The sequence below is a fragment of the Salmo salar genome, chromosome ssa12, assembly GCF_905237065.1.
Source record: "Salmo salar chromosome ssa12, Ssal_v3.1, whole genome shotgun sequence".
Classification (NCBI taxonomy): Eukaryota; Metazoa; Chordata; class Actinopteri; order Salmoniformes; family Salmonidae; genus Salmo; species Salmo salar.
In genome coordinates, this window is record NC_059453.1 from 97026862 (window position 1) to 97044275 (window position 17414).

Below are 17414 nucleotides of genomic sequence, written 5' to 3' on the forward strand. Positions count from 1 at the left end.
AGTGTTCGACTCAACAATTCAAGCAGGAGCTGTCTTTTTTTCAAATAAAAAATCTTCATTCATCTTAGCATTGCTCATAGACTGGTTATGAAATATGTTTTCCCACTAGCTCAGAATGTTAGTGTGTGTTAGTGTTAGTGTGTATTAGTGTTAGTGTGTTAGTGTGTAGCGTGTGTGTTAGTGTTAGTGTGTGTGTGTGTATTAGTGTTAGTGTGTGTGTGTGTATTAGTGTTAGTGTGTGTGTATTAGTGTTAGTGTGTGTGTGTTAGTGTTAGTGTGTGTGTATTAGTGTTAGTGTGTGTGTGTTAGCCTGTGTGTGTTAGAGTGTGTGTCAGTGTGTTAGTGTGTGTGTTAGTGTGTTAGTGTGTTAGTGTGTAGCGTGTGTGTTAGCACACACACACACACACACACACACACACACACACACACACACACAAACAAACAAACACACACTCCGCTGCCACTTCTCACTGCCTGTGTGTGTAGTGTTTAGGCCTAACTGAGCAGCTCAGCTCTAACAGTGTTTTTACACAGCTAGATTTATGGGGGTACATTTGATTGCAGTACTAATAAGGAAATAGCCTTTAGATTCTCTGTCAACTTAATTGGTTGCCAACTCAGTGGACTGATTACAGAGGTCTGTCACCACTAACTCCCTGTGTGTGTGTGTGTGTGTGTGTGTGTGTGTGTGTGTGTGTGTGTGTGTGTGTGTGTGTGTGTGTGTGTGTGTGTGTGTGTGTGTGTGTGTGTGTAGACAAATGAGAGCAATGGCTTGGCTTTGATCAAACATTTTAGCAAGCACAGATTTTTACTTTGCCAGTTCTTGCTGTGAAATGTTTCACCGCTCTTCCACCAAGGCACCTTCAAGTCCCCGGACATTTCTGGGAGGAATGGCCCTAGCCCTCACCCTCCGATCCAACAGGTCCCAGATGTGCTCATTGGGATTGAGATTCGGGCTCTTCGCTGGCCATGGCAGAACACTGACATTCCTGTCTTGCAGGAAATCACGCAGAGAACGAGCAGTATGGCTGGTGGCATTGTCATGCTGGAGGGTCATGTCAGGATGAGCCTGCAGGAAGAGTACCACATGAGGGAGGAGGATGTCTGCCCTGTAATGCACAGCGTTGAGATTGCCTACAATGACAACAAGCTCAGTCCGGTGATGCTGTAACACATCTACCCAGACCATGACTGACCCACCATCTCCAAATCGATCCCGCTCCAGAGTACAGGCCTCGGTGTAACGCTCATTCCTTCGACAATAAATGCAAATCCGACCATCACCCCTGCTGAGACAAAACCGGCGACTCGTCTGTGAAGAGCACTTTTTGCCAGTCCTGTCTGGTCCAGCGACGGTGGGTTTGTGCCCATAGGCGACGTTGTTGCTGGTGATGTCTGGTGAGGACCTGCCTCACAACAGGCCTACAAGCCCTCAGTCAAGCCTCTCTCAGACTATTGCGGACAGTCTGTGCACTGATGGAAGGATTGTGCATTCCTGGTGTAACTCGGGCAGTTGCTGTTGCCATTCTGTACCTGTCCCGCAGGTGTGATGTTAGGATGTACCGATCCTGTGCAGGTGTTGTTACATGTGGTCTGCCACTGCGAGGACGATCAGCTGTCCGTCCTGTCTCCCTTTAGCGCTGTCTTAGGCGTCTCACAGTACGGACATTGCAATTCATTGCCCTGGCCACATCTGCAGTCCTCATGCCTCCTAAGGCATGTTCACGCAGATGAGCAGGGACCCTGGGCATCTTTCTTTTGGTGTTTTTCAGAGGCAGTAGAAAGGCCTCTTTACTGTCCTAGGTTTTCATAACTGTGACCTTAATTGCCTACCGTCTGTAAGCTGTTAGTGTCTTAACGACCGTTCCACAGGTACATGTTCATTAATTGTTTATTGTTCATTGAACAAGCACAGGAAACAGTGTTTAAACCCTTTACAATGAAGATCTGTGAAGTTATTTGGATTTTTACGAATTATCTTTGAAAGACAGGGTCCTGAAAAAGGGACATTTCTTTTTTTGCTGAGTTTGCGTTAAATGTTGCTGGCGAGTGGGGGGGAACAAGTTGAGAAGATTCTCTGTAAGTATTCAACCATGCTTGATATGATAGACATTTCCCCTCTGCATGTGGTCATGAAGCTAGAAGCTAGCTAGCTAGCTAGCCCTAGCAAAGATTCAACATCTGCTTGCAAATATGAATATACCACAGAAAGTTCTAACAAAACAGTTCAAGTGGTGAGAAAGTGCCCATGCTTAAGCACACACACCACACATGATGTTGCTCTTCCAGAGCCAAAGAGATGGGGATTTTGGTGTCCCGAATATTGAGTGGATGTAAACTGATATCAGACATGCTCAACAGTGATGATGTGACAGTTAGGGAATTAGCCAGAGCCTCCCTCCGTCTGGACCTACAGGGGAAAGAAAGTTCCACTGGCCAGGACAACTTCCTGGACTTCAAGAGGAAAGCCAATGGAAAATTGGACACTCTTGCTGCGGGCTTTGGAGTCCGGTCAGATTAGCTGGACCTCAATGACCTGTGCAACTGGACTGGAGCTCAGGTGGACACGGACTGATATGCAAACTGAGCCAGTGACTTTCTCTGATGCAGTTGTGGCAGATCGCGTTGTTGTTGTGGAGGCATTTGTCACCCATTGTGGAACATCTCATCTTACATCCAGGACAACACTCCTTGGTATCAGACGGATGCAGCTACTGCAACACTGGACTGGCCTGAGGCTGCAGGGGAAACTCACTGCTCTGCACTGTGCTAACCAATATGTCACCCGTTCTAAGTGCCAGAATGCTGCAGTTGGAGAGGACATTCTCACCTTTACCGTTAAAACGAGGTTGCAAGTTCTAGCAACAAAATATAATCAGATACTCTGGTACCCTTCAAACCGTGACCAATTTTGTATTCTACATGAGTCAAATTGAATGGAGGTCATTACCCATGTTGTGAATGGCTGCTGTTCATTCAAGGATTGTTACATTGCTAGACATGTTGACCTGAAAGCCAGTGAGGTGAGACAAGTGGTCTCACCAACAGCACACATGCAGTAACGTTGTTGTGTAAACAGGAAGCTGGTTTGATGTTGAAGATGATTTTGTTTTCCTGTTTGTCAAATAAACCAGATATTGTTGTTGTTGTGGGGGGAGGCCAGGGGGAGGTGCTCATGTTGTTGGGGGAGGCCAGGGGGAGGTGCTCATGTTGTTGGGGGTGGCAGGGGGAGGTGCTCATGTTGTGGGGGGGGCCAGGGGGAGGTGCTCATGTTGTTGGGGGGGGGCAGGGCGAGGTGCTCATGTTGTTGGGGGGCCAGGGGGAGGTGCTGATGTTGTTGTGGGGGGGGCCAGGGGGAGGTGCTCATTTAACGGCCTCATGGATCAGGCCTTTGCAGAGAAGCTGCTTAAATACCAGCCCCTCATGGTACGCTTGGACAGCCTCGGGTAGAGGTGCAAGCTGGCTGGAACAGCCTCGGGTGGAGGTGCAAGCTGGCTGGAACAGCCTCGGTTGGAGGTGAAAGCTGGCTGGAACAGCCTCGGGTGGAGGTGCAAGCTGGCTGGAACAGCCTCGGGTGGAGGTGCAAGCTGGATGGAACAGCCTCGGGTGGAGGTGCAAGCTGGTTGGAGGTGAAAGCTGGCTGGAACAGCCTCGGGTGGAGGTGCAAGCTGGCTGGAACAGCCTCGGGTGGAGGTACAAGCTGGCTGGAACAGCCTCGGTTGGAGGTGAAAGCTGGCTGGAACAGCCTCGGGTGGAGGTGCAAGCTGGATGGAACAGCCTCGTGTGGAGGTGCAAGCTGGCTGGAACAGCCTCGGGTGGAGGTGCAAGCTGGCTGGAACAGCCTCGGGTGGAGGTGCAAGCTGGCTGGAACAGCCTCGTGTGGAGGTGCAAGCTGGCTGGAACAGCCTGGGGTGGAGGTGCAAGCTGGCTGGAACAGCCTCGGGTGGAGGTGCAAGCTGGCTGGAACAGCCTGGGGTGGAGGTGCAAACAGGTGGCGCTGATATTCGGCAGTATCGGCCACGTTCACAGGCTTGAAGTGCATGGCCTCCAGTTTGTGTACTGACAAAATCTATAGCAAAGCAATTGGCTAGGTACTGCTCTGTTTCATGTGTCGTGGGCAGCCTAATTGTTTGGAGAAGGAGGTGCTTCCTGTACCCTCGAGTGCCCTGCAGACAGGGATCTTTGAAATGTTTGGATCCATTTTTTGTGTAGTTGATTGGTGGATTTAAATAATTTGACAGGTTCAGCCAAGCCATGGTCCTCATTAGTCTACACACACACAGAAGTACACACACACACACACACACACACACACACACACACACACACACACACACACACACACACACACACACACACTCCGCTGCCACTTCTCACTGCCTGTGTGTCTAGTGTTTAGGCCTAACTGAGCAGCTCAGCTCTAACAGTGTTTTTACACAGCTAGATTTATGGGGGTACATTTGATTGCAGTACTAATAAGGAAATAGCCTTTAGATTCTCCGTCAACTTAATTGGTTGCCAACTCAGTGGACTGATTACAGAGGTCTGTCACCACTAACTCCCAGTGTGTGTCTGTGTGTGTGTGTGTGTGTGTGTGTGTGTGTGTGTGTGTGTGTGTGTGTGTGTGTGTGTGTGTGTGTGTGTGTGACCATCATGATTATCTGTAAAAAGAAGACTAAAAGCTTGAAGGTCATGAACATTTGAATTCATGTTTTTCATGAAATGTGATGATATTTCGATGAAACCAGATCAAAGTATGACAAATGACTTAGTTAGATATTGTTAAAGTTTGAACATAAAGTTACTAGTCCCCTCCCCCATTTCAAGGGGATAGGTTAATCACCCTTGACGTCATTTGAAAACACCAATGGGAACTTGATATTCTCTTGCCTAGTTAAAATAAGTAACCAACATCGGAGAAGGCGTGTTTGCAGAGGGCCGTGGTTTGCATAGCTACTCTACTGGTTACACAACTAGACTGTAGGGTGTCAGCAAATATAACTAAACGTTGACCCTATTCATCTATGGCAAAGAAACAAATGTTTCGACCTTCATCTGTCTGGTGTTAGCTAGTTACTGGCTAGCTAGCTACTGGCTAGCTAGTTACTGGCTAGCTAGTTACTGGCTAGCTAGGTCTTCATCTGTCTGGTGTTAGTGTAACCGATGTGAAATGGCTAGTTAGTTAGCGGTGGTGCGCGCTAATAGCGTTTCAATCGGTGACGTCACTCGCCTTGAGACTTGAAGTAGGGTTTCCCCTTACGTTGCAAGGGCCGCGGCTTTTGTGGCGCGATGGGTAACGATGCTTCGTGGGGTGTCAGTTGTTTATGTGTGCAAGGGTCCCTGGTTCGAGCCCAGGTTGGGGCGAAGAGAGGGACGGAACCTACACTGTTACATTGATGCTGTTGACCCGGATCATTGGTTGCTGCGGAAAAAGGAGGAGGTCAAAGGGGGGGGTGAGTGTAACCGATGTGAAATGGCTAGTTAGTTAGCGGTGGTGCGCGCTAATAGCGTTTCAATCGGTGACGTCACTCGCTCTGAGACTTGAAGTAGGGTATCCCCTTGCGTTGCAAGGGCCGCGGCTTTTGTGGCGTGATGGGTAACGATGCTTCGTGGGGTGTCAGTTGTTGATGTGTGCAAGGGTCCCTGGTTCGAGCCCGGGTTGAGGCGAAGAGAGGGACGGAACCTACACTGTTACATTAGTTACTGGCTAACTAGGTCTTCATCTGTCTGGTGTTAGCTAGTTACTGGCTAACTAGGGCTTCATCTGTCTGGTGTTAGCTAGTTACTGGCTAACTAGGGCTTCATCTGTCTGGTGTTAGCTAGTTACTGGCTAGTTAGGTCTTCATCTGTCTGGTGTTAGCTAATTACTGGCTAGCTAGTTACTGGCTAACTAGGTCTTCATCTGTGCCTGCTGTTAGCTAGTTACTGGCTAGCTAGTTACTGGCTAGCTAGTTACTGGCTAGCTAGGTCTTCATCTGTCTGGTGTTAGCTAGTTACTGGCTAACTAGGTCTTCATCTGTCTGGTGTTAGCTAGTTACTGGCTAGCTGTTTACTGGCTAACTAGGTCTTCATCTCTCTGGTGTTAGCTAGTTACTGGCTAACTAGGTCTTCATCTCTCTGGTGTTAGCTAGTTACTGGCTAACTAGGTCTTCATCTCTCTGGTGTTAGCTAGTTACTGGCTAACTAGGTCTTCATCTGTGCCTGGTGTTAGCTAGTTACTGGCTAACTAGGTCTTCATCTGTCTGGTGTTAGCTAGTTACTGGCTAGTTAGGTCTTCATCTCCCTGGTGTTAGCTAGTTACTGGCTAGCTAGGTCTTCATCTGTGCCTGGTGTTAGCTAGTTACTGGCTAGCTAGGTCTTCATCTGTGCCTGGTGTTAGCTAGTTACTGGCTAGCTAGTTACTGGCTAACTAGGTCTTCATCTGTGTCTGGTGTTAGCTAGTTACTGGCTAGCTAGGTCTTCATCTGTGCCTGGTGTTAGCTAGTTACTGGCTAGCTAGTTACTGGCTAGCTAGGTCTTCAGCCAGCATTGAACAAAGGAAAGTGTGGTTCAAAACTCTCTGAAGAGAAGTAGGAGAGAAGAAGGCACTAGGCAAAGAGGAAATGAATCAGGGCCCTTACCATGTCTTACCCTTACCTTTGAGATTATATACTGGGGTCATCATCCTCATTGAGATGATATACTGGGGTCATCATCCTCATCTTCAGTGAGATTATATACTGGGGTCATCATCTTCATCCTCATTGAGATTATATACTGGGGTCATCATCCTCATTGAGATTATATACTGGGGTCATCATCCTCATCTTCATTGAGATTGTATACTTTGGTCATCATCTTCATCCTCATTGAGATTATATACTGGGGTCATCATCCTCATCCTCATTGAGATTATATACTGGGGTCATCATCCTCATTGAGATTATATAATGGGGTCATCAGCTTCATCCTCATTGAGATTATATACTGGGGTCATCATCTTCATCCTCATTGAGATTATATACTGGGGTCATCATCCTCATTGAGATTATATACTGGGGTCATCATCTTCATCCTCATTGAGATTATATACTGGGGTCATCATCTTCATCCTCATTGAGATTATATACTGGGGTCATCATCTTCATCCTCATTGAGATTATATACTGGAGTCATCATCCTCATAGCTGTGAGCTTACATAGGAAGGTCGTCTGTCTCACAGTGAGGAGGTTTGGATAACAGTATTATCCTTCCTGAGAGAACTATGACTCAGAAAACAACAGTCACATTCCGTCTGTCTGTCTGTCTGTCTGTCTGTCTGTCTGTCTGTCTGTCTGTCTGTCTGTCTGTCTGTCTGTCTGTCTGTCTGTCTGTCTGTCTGTCTGTCTGTCTGTCTGTCTGTCTGTCTGTCTGTCTGTCTGTCTGTCTGTATGTATGTATGTATGTGTTGTGTAGTCTTGTGCTATGCTGTCTGTCTGTGTTGTGTACTATTGTGTTTTTCTGTATGTCTGTTATTCAGTCTGTCTGTGTTGATTTGTGTGTCTGTGGTGTGTCGTATTGTGTTTTTATGTCTATCTGTATTGTGTTATTCTGTCTGTCTGTCTGTGTAATAGTGAGTTATTATGTTGGTCTGTATTGTGTTATGTTATTCTGTCTGTCTGTGTTGTGTAGTATTGTGTTATTCTGTCTGTCTGTGTTGTGTAGTGTTGTGTTATTTTATCTATCTGCAGACAGTCATGTTAGATCACAGGCACAGTTAGCTCCTCTTCTCCACCCCAGTACTGACACTAATGTAACTCCATCCAAAAGGAAGATGTTCTCTCCTCTCTCTGCCATCTAAAACGTTTTCAATTAAAGATTCATGAGAGACTACAGTAAATAAAAGCTTATTCTTCTTCTTCTTCTCCTTCTTATGCAACTAGAACAGATAGATCAAAGACACAGCACACTACGCCAGCCTGCCTGGGACATAAACACTAAACCAAGGTCAAAGACACAGCACACTACGCCAACCTGCCTGGGACATAAACACTAAACCAAGGTCAAAGACACAGCACACTACGCCAGCCTGCCTGGGACATAAACACTAAACCAAGCTCAAAGACACCACACGCTACGTCAACCTGCCTGGAACATAAACACTAAACCAAGGTCAAAGACACAGCACACTACGCCAGCCTGCCTGGGACATAAACACTAAACCAAGCTCAAAGACACAGCACACTACGCCAACCTGCCTGGGACATAAACACTAAACCAAGGTCAAAGACACAGCACACTACGCCAACCTGCCTGGGACATAAACACTAAACCAAGGTCAAAGACACAGCACACTACACCAGCCTGCCTGGGACGTAAACACTAAACCAAGCTCAAAGACACCTCATGCTACGTCAACCTGCCTGGGACATAAACATTAAACCAAGGTCAAAGACACAGCACACTACGCCAGCCTGCCTGGGACATAAACACTAAACCAAGCTCAAAGACATAGCACACTACGCCAGCCTGCCTGGGACATAAACACTAAACCAAGGCCAGCCAGCCAGTCAGTAAGCTTGTGAGGGAGAACTGGCTGATAGTGGCTGGACATAGAGCCAGCCAGCCAGTAAGCTTGTGAGGGAGAACTGGCTGATAGTGGCTGGACATAGTGCCAGCCAGCCAGTCAATCAACCAGCCATTAAGCCTGTGAGGGGGAACCGGCTGATAGTGGCTGGACATAGTGCCAGCTAGCCAGCCAGTCAATCAGCCAGTCAGAAAGCTTGTGAGGGGGAACCGGCTAATAGTGGCTGGACATAGAGCCAGCCAGTCAGTAAGCCCGTGAGGGGGAACCGGCAGATAGTGGCTGGACATAGAGCCAGACAGCCAGTAAGCCTGTGAGGGGGGTCCGGGTGAAAGTGGCTGGACATAGAGCCAGCCAGCCAGTAAGCTTGTGAGGGAGGACTGGCTGATAGTGGCTGGACATAGTGCCAGCTAGCCAGCCAGTCAATCAGCCAGTCAATAAGCCTGTGAGGGGGAACCGGCTGATCGTGGCTGGACATAGTGCCAGCTAGCCAGCCAGTCAATCAACCAGCCAGAAAGCTTGTGAGGGAGAACTGGCTGATAGTGGCTGGACATAGTGCCAGCCAGCCAGTCAATCAACCAGCCATTAAGCCTGTGAGGGGGAACCGGCTGATAGTGGCTGGACATAGTGCCAGCTAGCCAGCCAGTCAATCAGCCAGCCAGAAAGCTTGTGAGGGGGAACCGGCTGATAGTGGCTGGACATAGAGCCAACCTGTCAGTCAACCAGCCAGCCAGTCAGCCTGTGAGGTGGAACTGGCTGATAGTGAAGGACATAGAGCCAGTCAGTCAACCAGCAAGTAAGCCTGTGAGAGGGAACCGGCAGATAGTGGCTGGACATAGAGCCAGACAGCCAGTAAGCCTGTGAGGGGGTCCGGGTGAAAGTGGCTGGACATAGAGCCAGCCAGTCAGTAATCCTGTGAGGGGGAACCGGCTGATAGTGGCTGGACATAGAGCCAGCCAGCCAGTAAGCCTGTGAGGGGGAACCGGCTGATAGTGGCTGGACATAGAGCCAGCCAGTCAGTAAGCCTGTGAGGGGGAACCGGGTGAAAGTGGCTGGACATAGAGCCAGCCAGCCAGTATGCCTGTGAGGGGGAACCGGCTGATATTGGCTGGACATAGAGCCAGCCAGTCAGTAACCTGTGGGGGGGGGAACCGGCTGATAGTGGCTGGACATAGAAGTAGAATGACTAGAATAGACATTCTTATTCAAGTCAATGTTACCGACTGCCATATTGAGTGTAACCATGGATACAAATCAAATCAAATCAAATGTATTTATATAGCCCTTCTTACATCAGCTGATATCTCAAAGTGCTGTACAGAAACCCAGCCTAAAACCCCAAACAGCAAGCAATGCAGGTGTAGAAGCACGGTGGCTAGGAAAAACTCCCTAGAAAGGCCAAAACCTAGGAAGAAACCTAGAGAGGAACCAGGCTATGAGGGGTGGCCAGTCCTCTTCTGGCTGTGCCGGGTGGAGATTATAACAGCACATGGCCTAGATGTTCAAATGTTCATAAATGACCAGCATGGTCAAATAATAATAATCATAGTAGTTGTTGACGGTGCAACAAGTCAGTAACACAAGAGTAAGTGTCAGTTGGCTTTTTCATAGCCGATCTTTGAGAGTATCTCTACCGCTCCTGCTGTCTCTAGAGAGTTGAAAACAGCAGGTCTGGGACAGGTAGCATGTCCGGTGAATAGGTCAGGGTTCCAGCAGGTCTGGGACAGCAGGTCTGGGACAGGTAGCACGTCCGGTGAACAGGTCAGGGTTCCATAGCTGCAGGCAGAACAGTTGGAACTGGAGCAGCAGCCAGGTAGTCCTGAGGCATGGTCCTAGAGCTCAGGTCCTCCAAGAGAGAGAAAGAGAGAAAGAGAGAATTAGAGAGAGCATATTTAAATTCACACAGGACACCGGAAAAGACAAGAGAAATACTCCAGATGTGACAGACTGACCCTTGCCCCCCGACACATAAACTACTGCAGCATAAATACTGGAGGCTGAGACAGGAGGGGTCAGGAGACACTGTGGCCCCATCCGATGAAACCCCTGGACAGGGCCAAACAGGTAGGATATAACCCCACCCACTTTGCCAAAGCACAGCCTCCACATCACTGGAGGGATATCTCCAACCACCAACATACCATCCCGGGACAAGGCCGAGTATAGCCCACAAAGATCTCCGCCACGGCACAGCCCAAGGGGGGGCGCCAACCCAGACTGGAAGACCACGTCAGTGACTCAACCCACTCAAGTGACGCACCCCTCCCAGGGACGGCATGGAAGAACAGCAGCAAGCCAGTGACTCAGCCCCCGTAATAGGGGTAGAGGCAGAGAATCCCAGTGGAAAGAGGGGAAACCGGCCAGGCAGAGCGGTTCGTTGCTCCAGCCTTTCAGTTCACCTTCACACCCCTGGGCCAGACTACACTTAATCATAGGACCCACTGAAGAGATGAGTCTTCAGTAAAGACTTAAAGGTTGAGACCGAGTCTGCATCTCTCACATGGGTAGGCAGACCATTCCATAAAAATGGAGCTCTATAGGAGAAAGCCCTGCCTCCTGCTGTTTGCTTGGAAATTCTAGGAACAATTAGGAGGCCCGCGTCTTGTGACCGTAGCGTACGTGTAGGTATGTACGGCAGGACCAAATCGGAAAGATAGGTAGGAGCAAGCCCATGTAATGCTTTGTAGGTTAGCAGTAAAACCTTGAAATCAGCCCTTGCCTTAACAGGAAGCCAGTGTAGGGAGGCTAGCACTGGAGTAATATGATCAAATGTTTTGGTTCTAGTCAGGATTCTAGCAGACGTATTTAGCACTAAATGAAGTTTATTTAGTGCTTTATCCGGGTAGCCAGAAAGTAGAGCATTGCAGTAGTCCAACCTAGAAGTAACAAAGCCATGGATTAATTTACTGCATCATTTTTGGACAGAAAGTTTCTGATTTTTTGCAATGTTACGTAGATGGAAAAAAGCTGTCCTTGAAACAGTCTTGATATGTTCTTCAAAAGAGAGATCAGGGTCCAGAGTAACGCCGAGGTCCTTCACAGTTTTATTTGAGACGACTGTACAACCATCCAGATTAATTGTCAGATTCAACAGAAGATCTCTTTGTTTCTTGGGACCGAGAACAAGCATCTCTGTTTTGTCCGAGTTTAAGAGTAGAAAGTTTGCAGCCATCCACTTCCTTATGTCTGAGACACAGGCTTCTAGCGAGGGCAATTTTGGGGCTTCACCATGTTTCATTGAAATGTTTCATTGAAATGTACAGCTGTGTGTCATCCGCATAGCAGTGAAATTTAACATTATGTTTTCGAATGACATCCCCAAGCAGGAAATAAAAGCAAAAAAGGTTTAGCATTCAATTTGTGCTTTTTGTCACTATTTCTATGTGGCTGGCACGGTGCTGGGTAGCTAGACGGGGTCTGTCTAAGAGTCAGAAGGTCTGATTTCCATGTAGCAGGCCGCTGAGGAAGCACACACACCAACATCTGTTACAGAGTTAGAGAACACAAAGAGGACCCATCACATCTGTGCCTGTTGACTTAATAATGACGACATGGCAGAGCAGTCGTCCCAGCAGCTGGCCTGGGCTTTAATTACACTTTGTGTGTTCTATCCCCACGGGAATTCCAGCAACACACACTGCCTGGCACCTGTTACATGGCACCTAGCACCTTGCACCTTTAACCTGGCACCTGGAACCTGTTACCTGGCATCTAGCACTTGGAACCTGTTACCTGGCACCTGGAACCTGGCACCTGGGGAGCTAGAAACATGATGTTCAGATCATACAAACAACATGTACATTATCTTAATACATCCATGATCCAACAGACTGATTATCATTTTCTTCATATCAAAACAAGACACATCTGGCGGTCTGGGATAGATTGTCCAGATCCTATAAACAAGATACTTCGTGTGCACCTAGAGAATGCTAACCATTCAAACTCCTACATCCAACAAACTGATTACTTCATTTTGCCATCATTGGGTACACACAGGGTCTGTTAGCAGAATGTCCAGAGCAACAAGTAACATCTAATAGGTTGATTTTGTTCAGTTCACCCATCATGACCCAACACTAACACGAATTACCTGTCATTTCATCTAGAAACCGCTAACAGGTTTCTGGGACTAATATATCTACCAGCCTACGTGTGCCACTTTTTCGTAATAGATGCATACTTATGAGTGGATTATGATTCAGGTCTATGATACTCATCCTGATGCAAATTGGAATATATTTATATTCACATTTGAGTAATTTAGCAGTTATACGCTCATCATGAAGAGATGCTTTCAGATAAATGAGAAATCGTCTCTTTCTCCGTCACATCATTGATATTTGTAGTGCACTGTTGAGAGCTTGCAAGTAAGCATTTCACTGTACCATTTTACACCTCCTGTATCCTGTGCATGTGATAAATAAACTTTGATTTGAACAAATAAAATATCAAAACGTGGAAAAACCATAGCCATCAAGAACTACCAGTAGGAGGGTGATGATTTGTGTTGGTCATTAAGGCATGTCTAATGGACAGTCTGCCTGCACTCTGCTCTTCTGTTGTATCCTGACTACCCACCTACATCCTCCTACACCAATCATGAATCACGTCATTGGTTCTGAAAGTCTGATTGGTTAGAGAGTCGATCCAAGAGTTTTGTTTCGACGCCACTCATTTTGACATCGGCACAAACGACTTGTAAGGATAGCAGTTTGAAGCCGAATGAATGGAGCGATGGAAACAGATGCGAAACTTAATTCATAATGAGTCATCAGGCAACTCCTGTTGTGCACTAATTAAATATCCAGGCAAAGGCCTATAGCCTAACTCACAATGTGAGCAGAAGAAAAATACTCTATCTTTCCACTTCTCCACATAGATTTGGGTCATTTTATGCCAAAATTTAAAATAAATGGTCCAATCCTTAATTAAGCAATAGCTTTTTTTCTGGACACTCTACCGTAAAGCCCAGCTCTGTGGATTGAATGGCTTAAAGTGGCCCTACTCCTACGGACAGATACTCCAATCTCCGCTGTGGAGCTTTGCAGTTCCTTCAGGGTTATCTTTGGTCTCTCTGTTGCCTCTCTGATTAATGCCCTCCTTGCCTGGTCCGTGAGTTTTGGTGGGCAGCCCCCTCTTGGCAGGTTTGTCCCTGACCTGTTTGGTCTTCATAGTGCCGCTTGCTTGGTGGTGCCTTTTGCTAAGTGGTGTTGCAGACTCTGCGACCTTTCAGAACAGGTGTATATATACTGAGATCATGTGACAGATCATGTGACACTTAGATTGCACACAGGTGGACTTGTTTTTTAACTATAATTATGTGACTTCTGAAGGTAATTGGTTGCACCAGATCTTATTTAGGGGCTTCATAGCAAAGGGAATACATATGCACGCACCACTTTTCCGTTTTTTATTTTATATACATTTTTGAAACAAGTAATTTCTTTAATTTCACTTCACCAATTTGGTCTATTTGGGGACGTCCATTACATGAAATCCAAATAAAAATCAATTTATATTACAATTTGTGATGTAACAAAATAGGAAAAACACCAAGGGGAGTGAATAATTTTGCAAGGCACTGTACTAGCCCATGTCAGCTAACGTTTCTAGCTTGTTTTTTTAAGCACATTAATTTTGTTGTAATATTTAACACACATAAGACATGGCAAAATGTGGAGAATAGCAGGAAATTCACTTTAAAACGACAAGTTCTCTACATCTCATGGCAAAGGGTACAGAATTGCAGAAAATAAGCTTTAAACCTGCAACTTGAGCGTGCTCTCTCTCTCTCATTACATTTACGTCATTTAGCAGACACTCTTATCCAGAGCGACTTACAGTAGTGAATGCATACATTTCATTTCATTTTCATTTCATAATTTTTTTTTTTTCGTACTAGGAAACGGTGGAAACGTACCCACAACCCTGGCGTTGCAAACACCATGCTCTACCAACTGAGCTACAGGGAAGGCTGTCGAACATGTTGAAGAGGGGAGGGTGGAAGGCCAGATCGAGATGTCAACAGTAGAAACATGATAAATAATAAGTACCCATCTGTGTCCCCCCCAAAAAACATACCACAAATAATATTTTCACAAACAGGATGCTAGGTACCAAAAATATCTACAGTGTGACAAATAGATACGCGTCCCCAAATGGCAGACAAACACAAACACCACCAAATGACAGCGTGTCCTTTTGGATTTCCACCCAGTCAGCCACAACTCTCAACAGATCTCTCATTCTCCAAAGCTGCTAACCACGTTTCAGTAGTAAACCATTATCTTGTGGACGTTTTCAGCTTGTTGAAACAAATATTCTGTTGCTTCGTCTTCAAAACATTTAACGTATCTTTGTTTAACGTATCATGTTCTTCCTCTTGTGTTGATCTGTGGCGTGAGACTTACAAGCTAGCCTGAATGCCAGTCGGTTTGTGCTACTATGCCAGCTCTCTTTCGTCACTCATTGACATTTTGCTTGACAGTCAGCAGGTGGAGTCAGCAAGGAAACAAAGAAAGAGACAACAGATCTGAAACCAGGCTAGCTTTAACAGGCTGCCAATTAAAACGTTGCAGCACCCAGGCTGCAACAGGGCTGTGTCACATCCGGCCGTGATGATTGAGAGTTCCATAGGGCGGCGCACAATTGGTCCAGCGTCGTCCGGGTTTGGCCCGGGCTAGGCCGTCATTGTAAATAAGAATTTGTTCTTAACGGACTTGCCGAGTTAAATAACGGTTAATCCTAGCAAGAATGGTTCGAAGGAGCAAAGGCTGGTTGTCCAAACATCTTGACTGCATCCCAAATGGCACCCTATTCCCTATATAGTGCACGACTTTAGACCAAAGCCCTATTCCCTATATAGTGCACGACTTTAGACCAGAGCCCAATTCCCTATATAGTGCACTACTTTAGACCAGAGCCCTGTTCCCTATATAGTGCACTGCTTTAGACCAGGGCCCTATTCCCTATATAGTGCACTGCTTTAGACCAGGGCTCATAGGGAAAAGGGTGCTATGTGGGACACAACCCTTTACTGACAAGTGTGTGCTAAGCCAAAAACATCATATCTGTGCAAAACTGTCTGCTGATATAGTTCAAATGTACCAGTGTCTCAGTCATTTCTCACCCAAGTATGACATCTCTCTCCTCTCTGTCTCTCTTTCTCACTCTCTCCTCTCTGCACACCATCCCTTTCTCTCTCTCTCTCTCGCTCTCTTGCTCTCTCTCTTGCTCTCTCTCTCTCTCTCTCTCTCCTCTCTCTCTCTCTCTCTCTCTTCCTCTCTCTCTCTCTCGTCTCTGCACACCATCCCTCTCTCTCTCTCTCTCTCTCTCCTTCTCTCTCTCTCGCTCTCTCTCTCCTCTATGCACCATCCACCTCTCTCTCCTCTCTTTCTCTCTCTCTCTTTCCCTCTCTCTCTATCCTCTCTGCACCCCATCTCTCTCTCTCTCCTCTCTGTACCCTCGTCCCTCTCTATCTCTTTCCCTCACCCTTCTCCAGATGTGTCAATCTACCTTTACTATCACCGATCAAACTTCTCGTCTGGGAGCATGGAACAATCTTCCATCACCACGGTAACATCAGACCGGCAGGGCAACCGACAGAGGCAGACTCCGGATGACGTCACAAAAACAACAACAACCAATTTCCTGAAAAAGAGAGAAGACTAAAGTCCTTAAAAGTAGGACTGAATAGTCTTCTATAACCAGCTTCAACAAAGACCACTGTCTCCTGTATAGGCACAGAGCGGTTTCACCGTACACCACAAATAAGAGCCAACTACCTATGCACGTCTCACTCAATCACTGTGAATTGTAATGCTTTTAATGGAGCCACAAGGCCAAAGATTTCAGTATTATTAGGCTATAGCGCGGTGAAATATTATTATGTAGATAGTGAAAGTAGTCTAGAGTAACACAGTATAGAATGACTGACCTATAGTAGTGCAGTATTATTTGTAGATTATTTAGTGTAGATTATTTTCAGATTATTTAGTGTAGATTATTTAGTGTAGATTATTTAGTGTAGATTATTTGCAGATTATTTAGTGTAGATTATTTGCAGATTATTTAGTGTAGATTATTTGCAGATTATTTAGTGTAGATTATTTGCTGATGTTTTAGTGTAGAATCTTTGTAGTTTCTGTAGATAATTGGGACAAGATGAGGGTTGGGTGAGCAGGGGATGGGAAATAAATAAATTGGGATTAAAATTGAGAAAGTGCTTGAATATATCAGATAAATAAAACATATGTAACATCTATCTATTCATTTTGTTCTGACTATGCGTGATGATCATGTGCTCTTCGCATTAAGTGGTAGAAAACATATGATTTGCTACCACAACTGGGGCTGTGGCGGTCATGAAATTTTGTCAACCGGTGACTTCAAGCAAATAACTCTGTAATTGACCCTTAATGAACATGAACACATTTAGCGTCTCCTGCCTTCCACACATAGCCTACAAGCCAGGGATGCAGACCTTTGGAACATCTACATAAATACATGTAATATAGCCTACAACCATTACAATAAATCCATTATTTATTTTAGACAGGTCTATTTCAGAAGAACAGAAGAGCATACTCTGACTTGTCCTTATGTTAGGCCCCGATCTGGTTATGCCATATGGCTGTGTGCTACACTAGTTCATTAGGCAGACAAGTTTTGCTCAGAATTCCATGGCGTTATTCTATATTATTTTATAGTATGAAGAATACAATTGAACATAGCTGAATAAAACAGAAAGGATATTTTCTCCAAACTATTGCGCATGTGGCTACTCTTTGTTGAGCAGTTAACAAAGACTGCTTCATTTAGAGTTATTTATGCAACTTTAGTTGTGATACAAACGTTGGGCTGTATGTG

General features: G+C 46.1%; 1 protein-coding gene across 1 annotated transcript in view; it reads left to right on the forward strand.

The window, feature by feature from the left end:
• LOC106566226 (amphoterin-induced protein 3) overlaps positions 1 to 17058 on the forward strand; it is a 44098-nt gene extending 27040 nt beyond the window's left edge. The window contains exon 2 of the mRNA XM_045692150.1: positions 16048 to 17058. Coding sequence (XP_045548106.1) covers positions 16048 to 16125 — 78 coding nt within the window. The 3' untranslated portion in view covers positions 16126 to 17058. The remainder of the gene's footprint in view (positions 1 to 16047) is intronic.
• Positions 17059 to 17414: the final 356 nt, after the last annotated feature.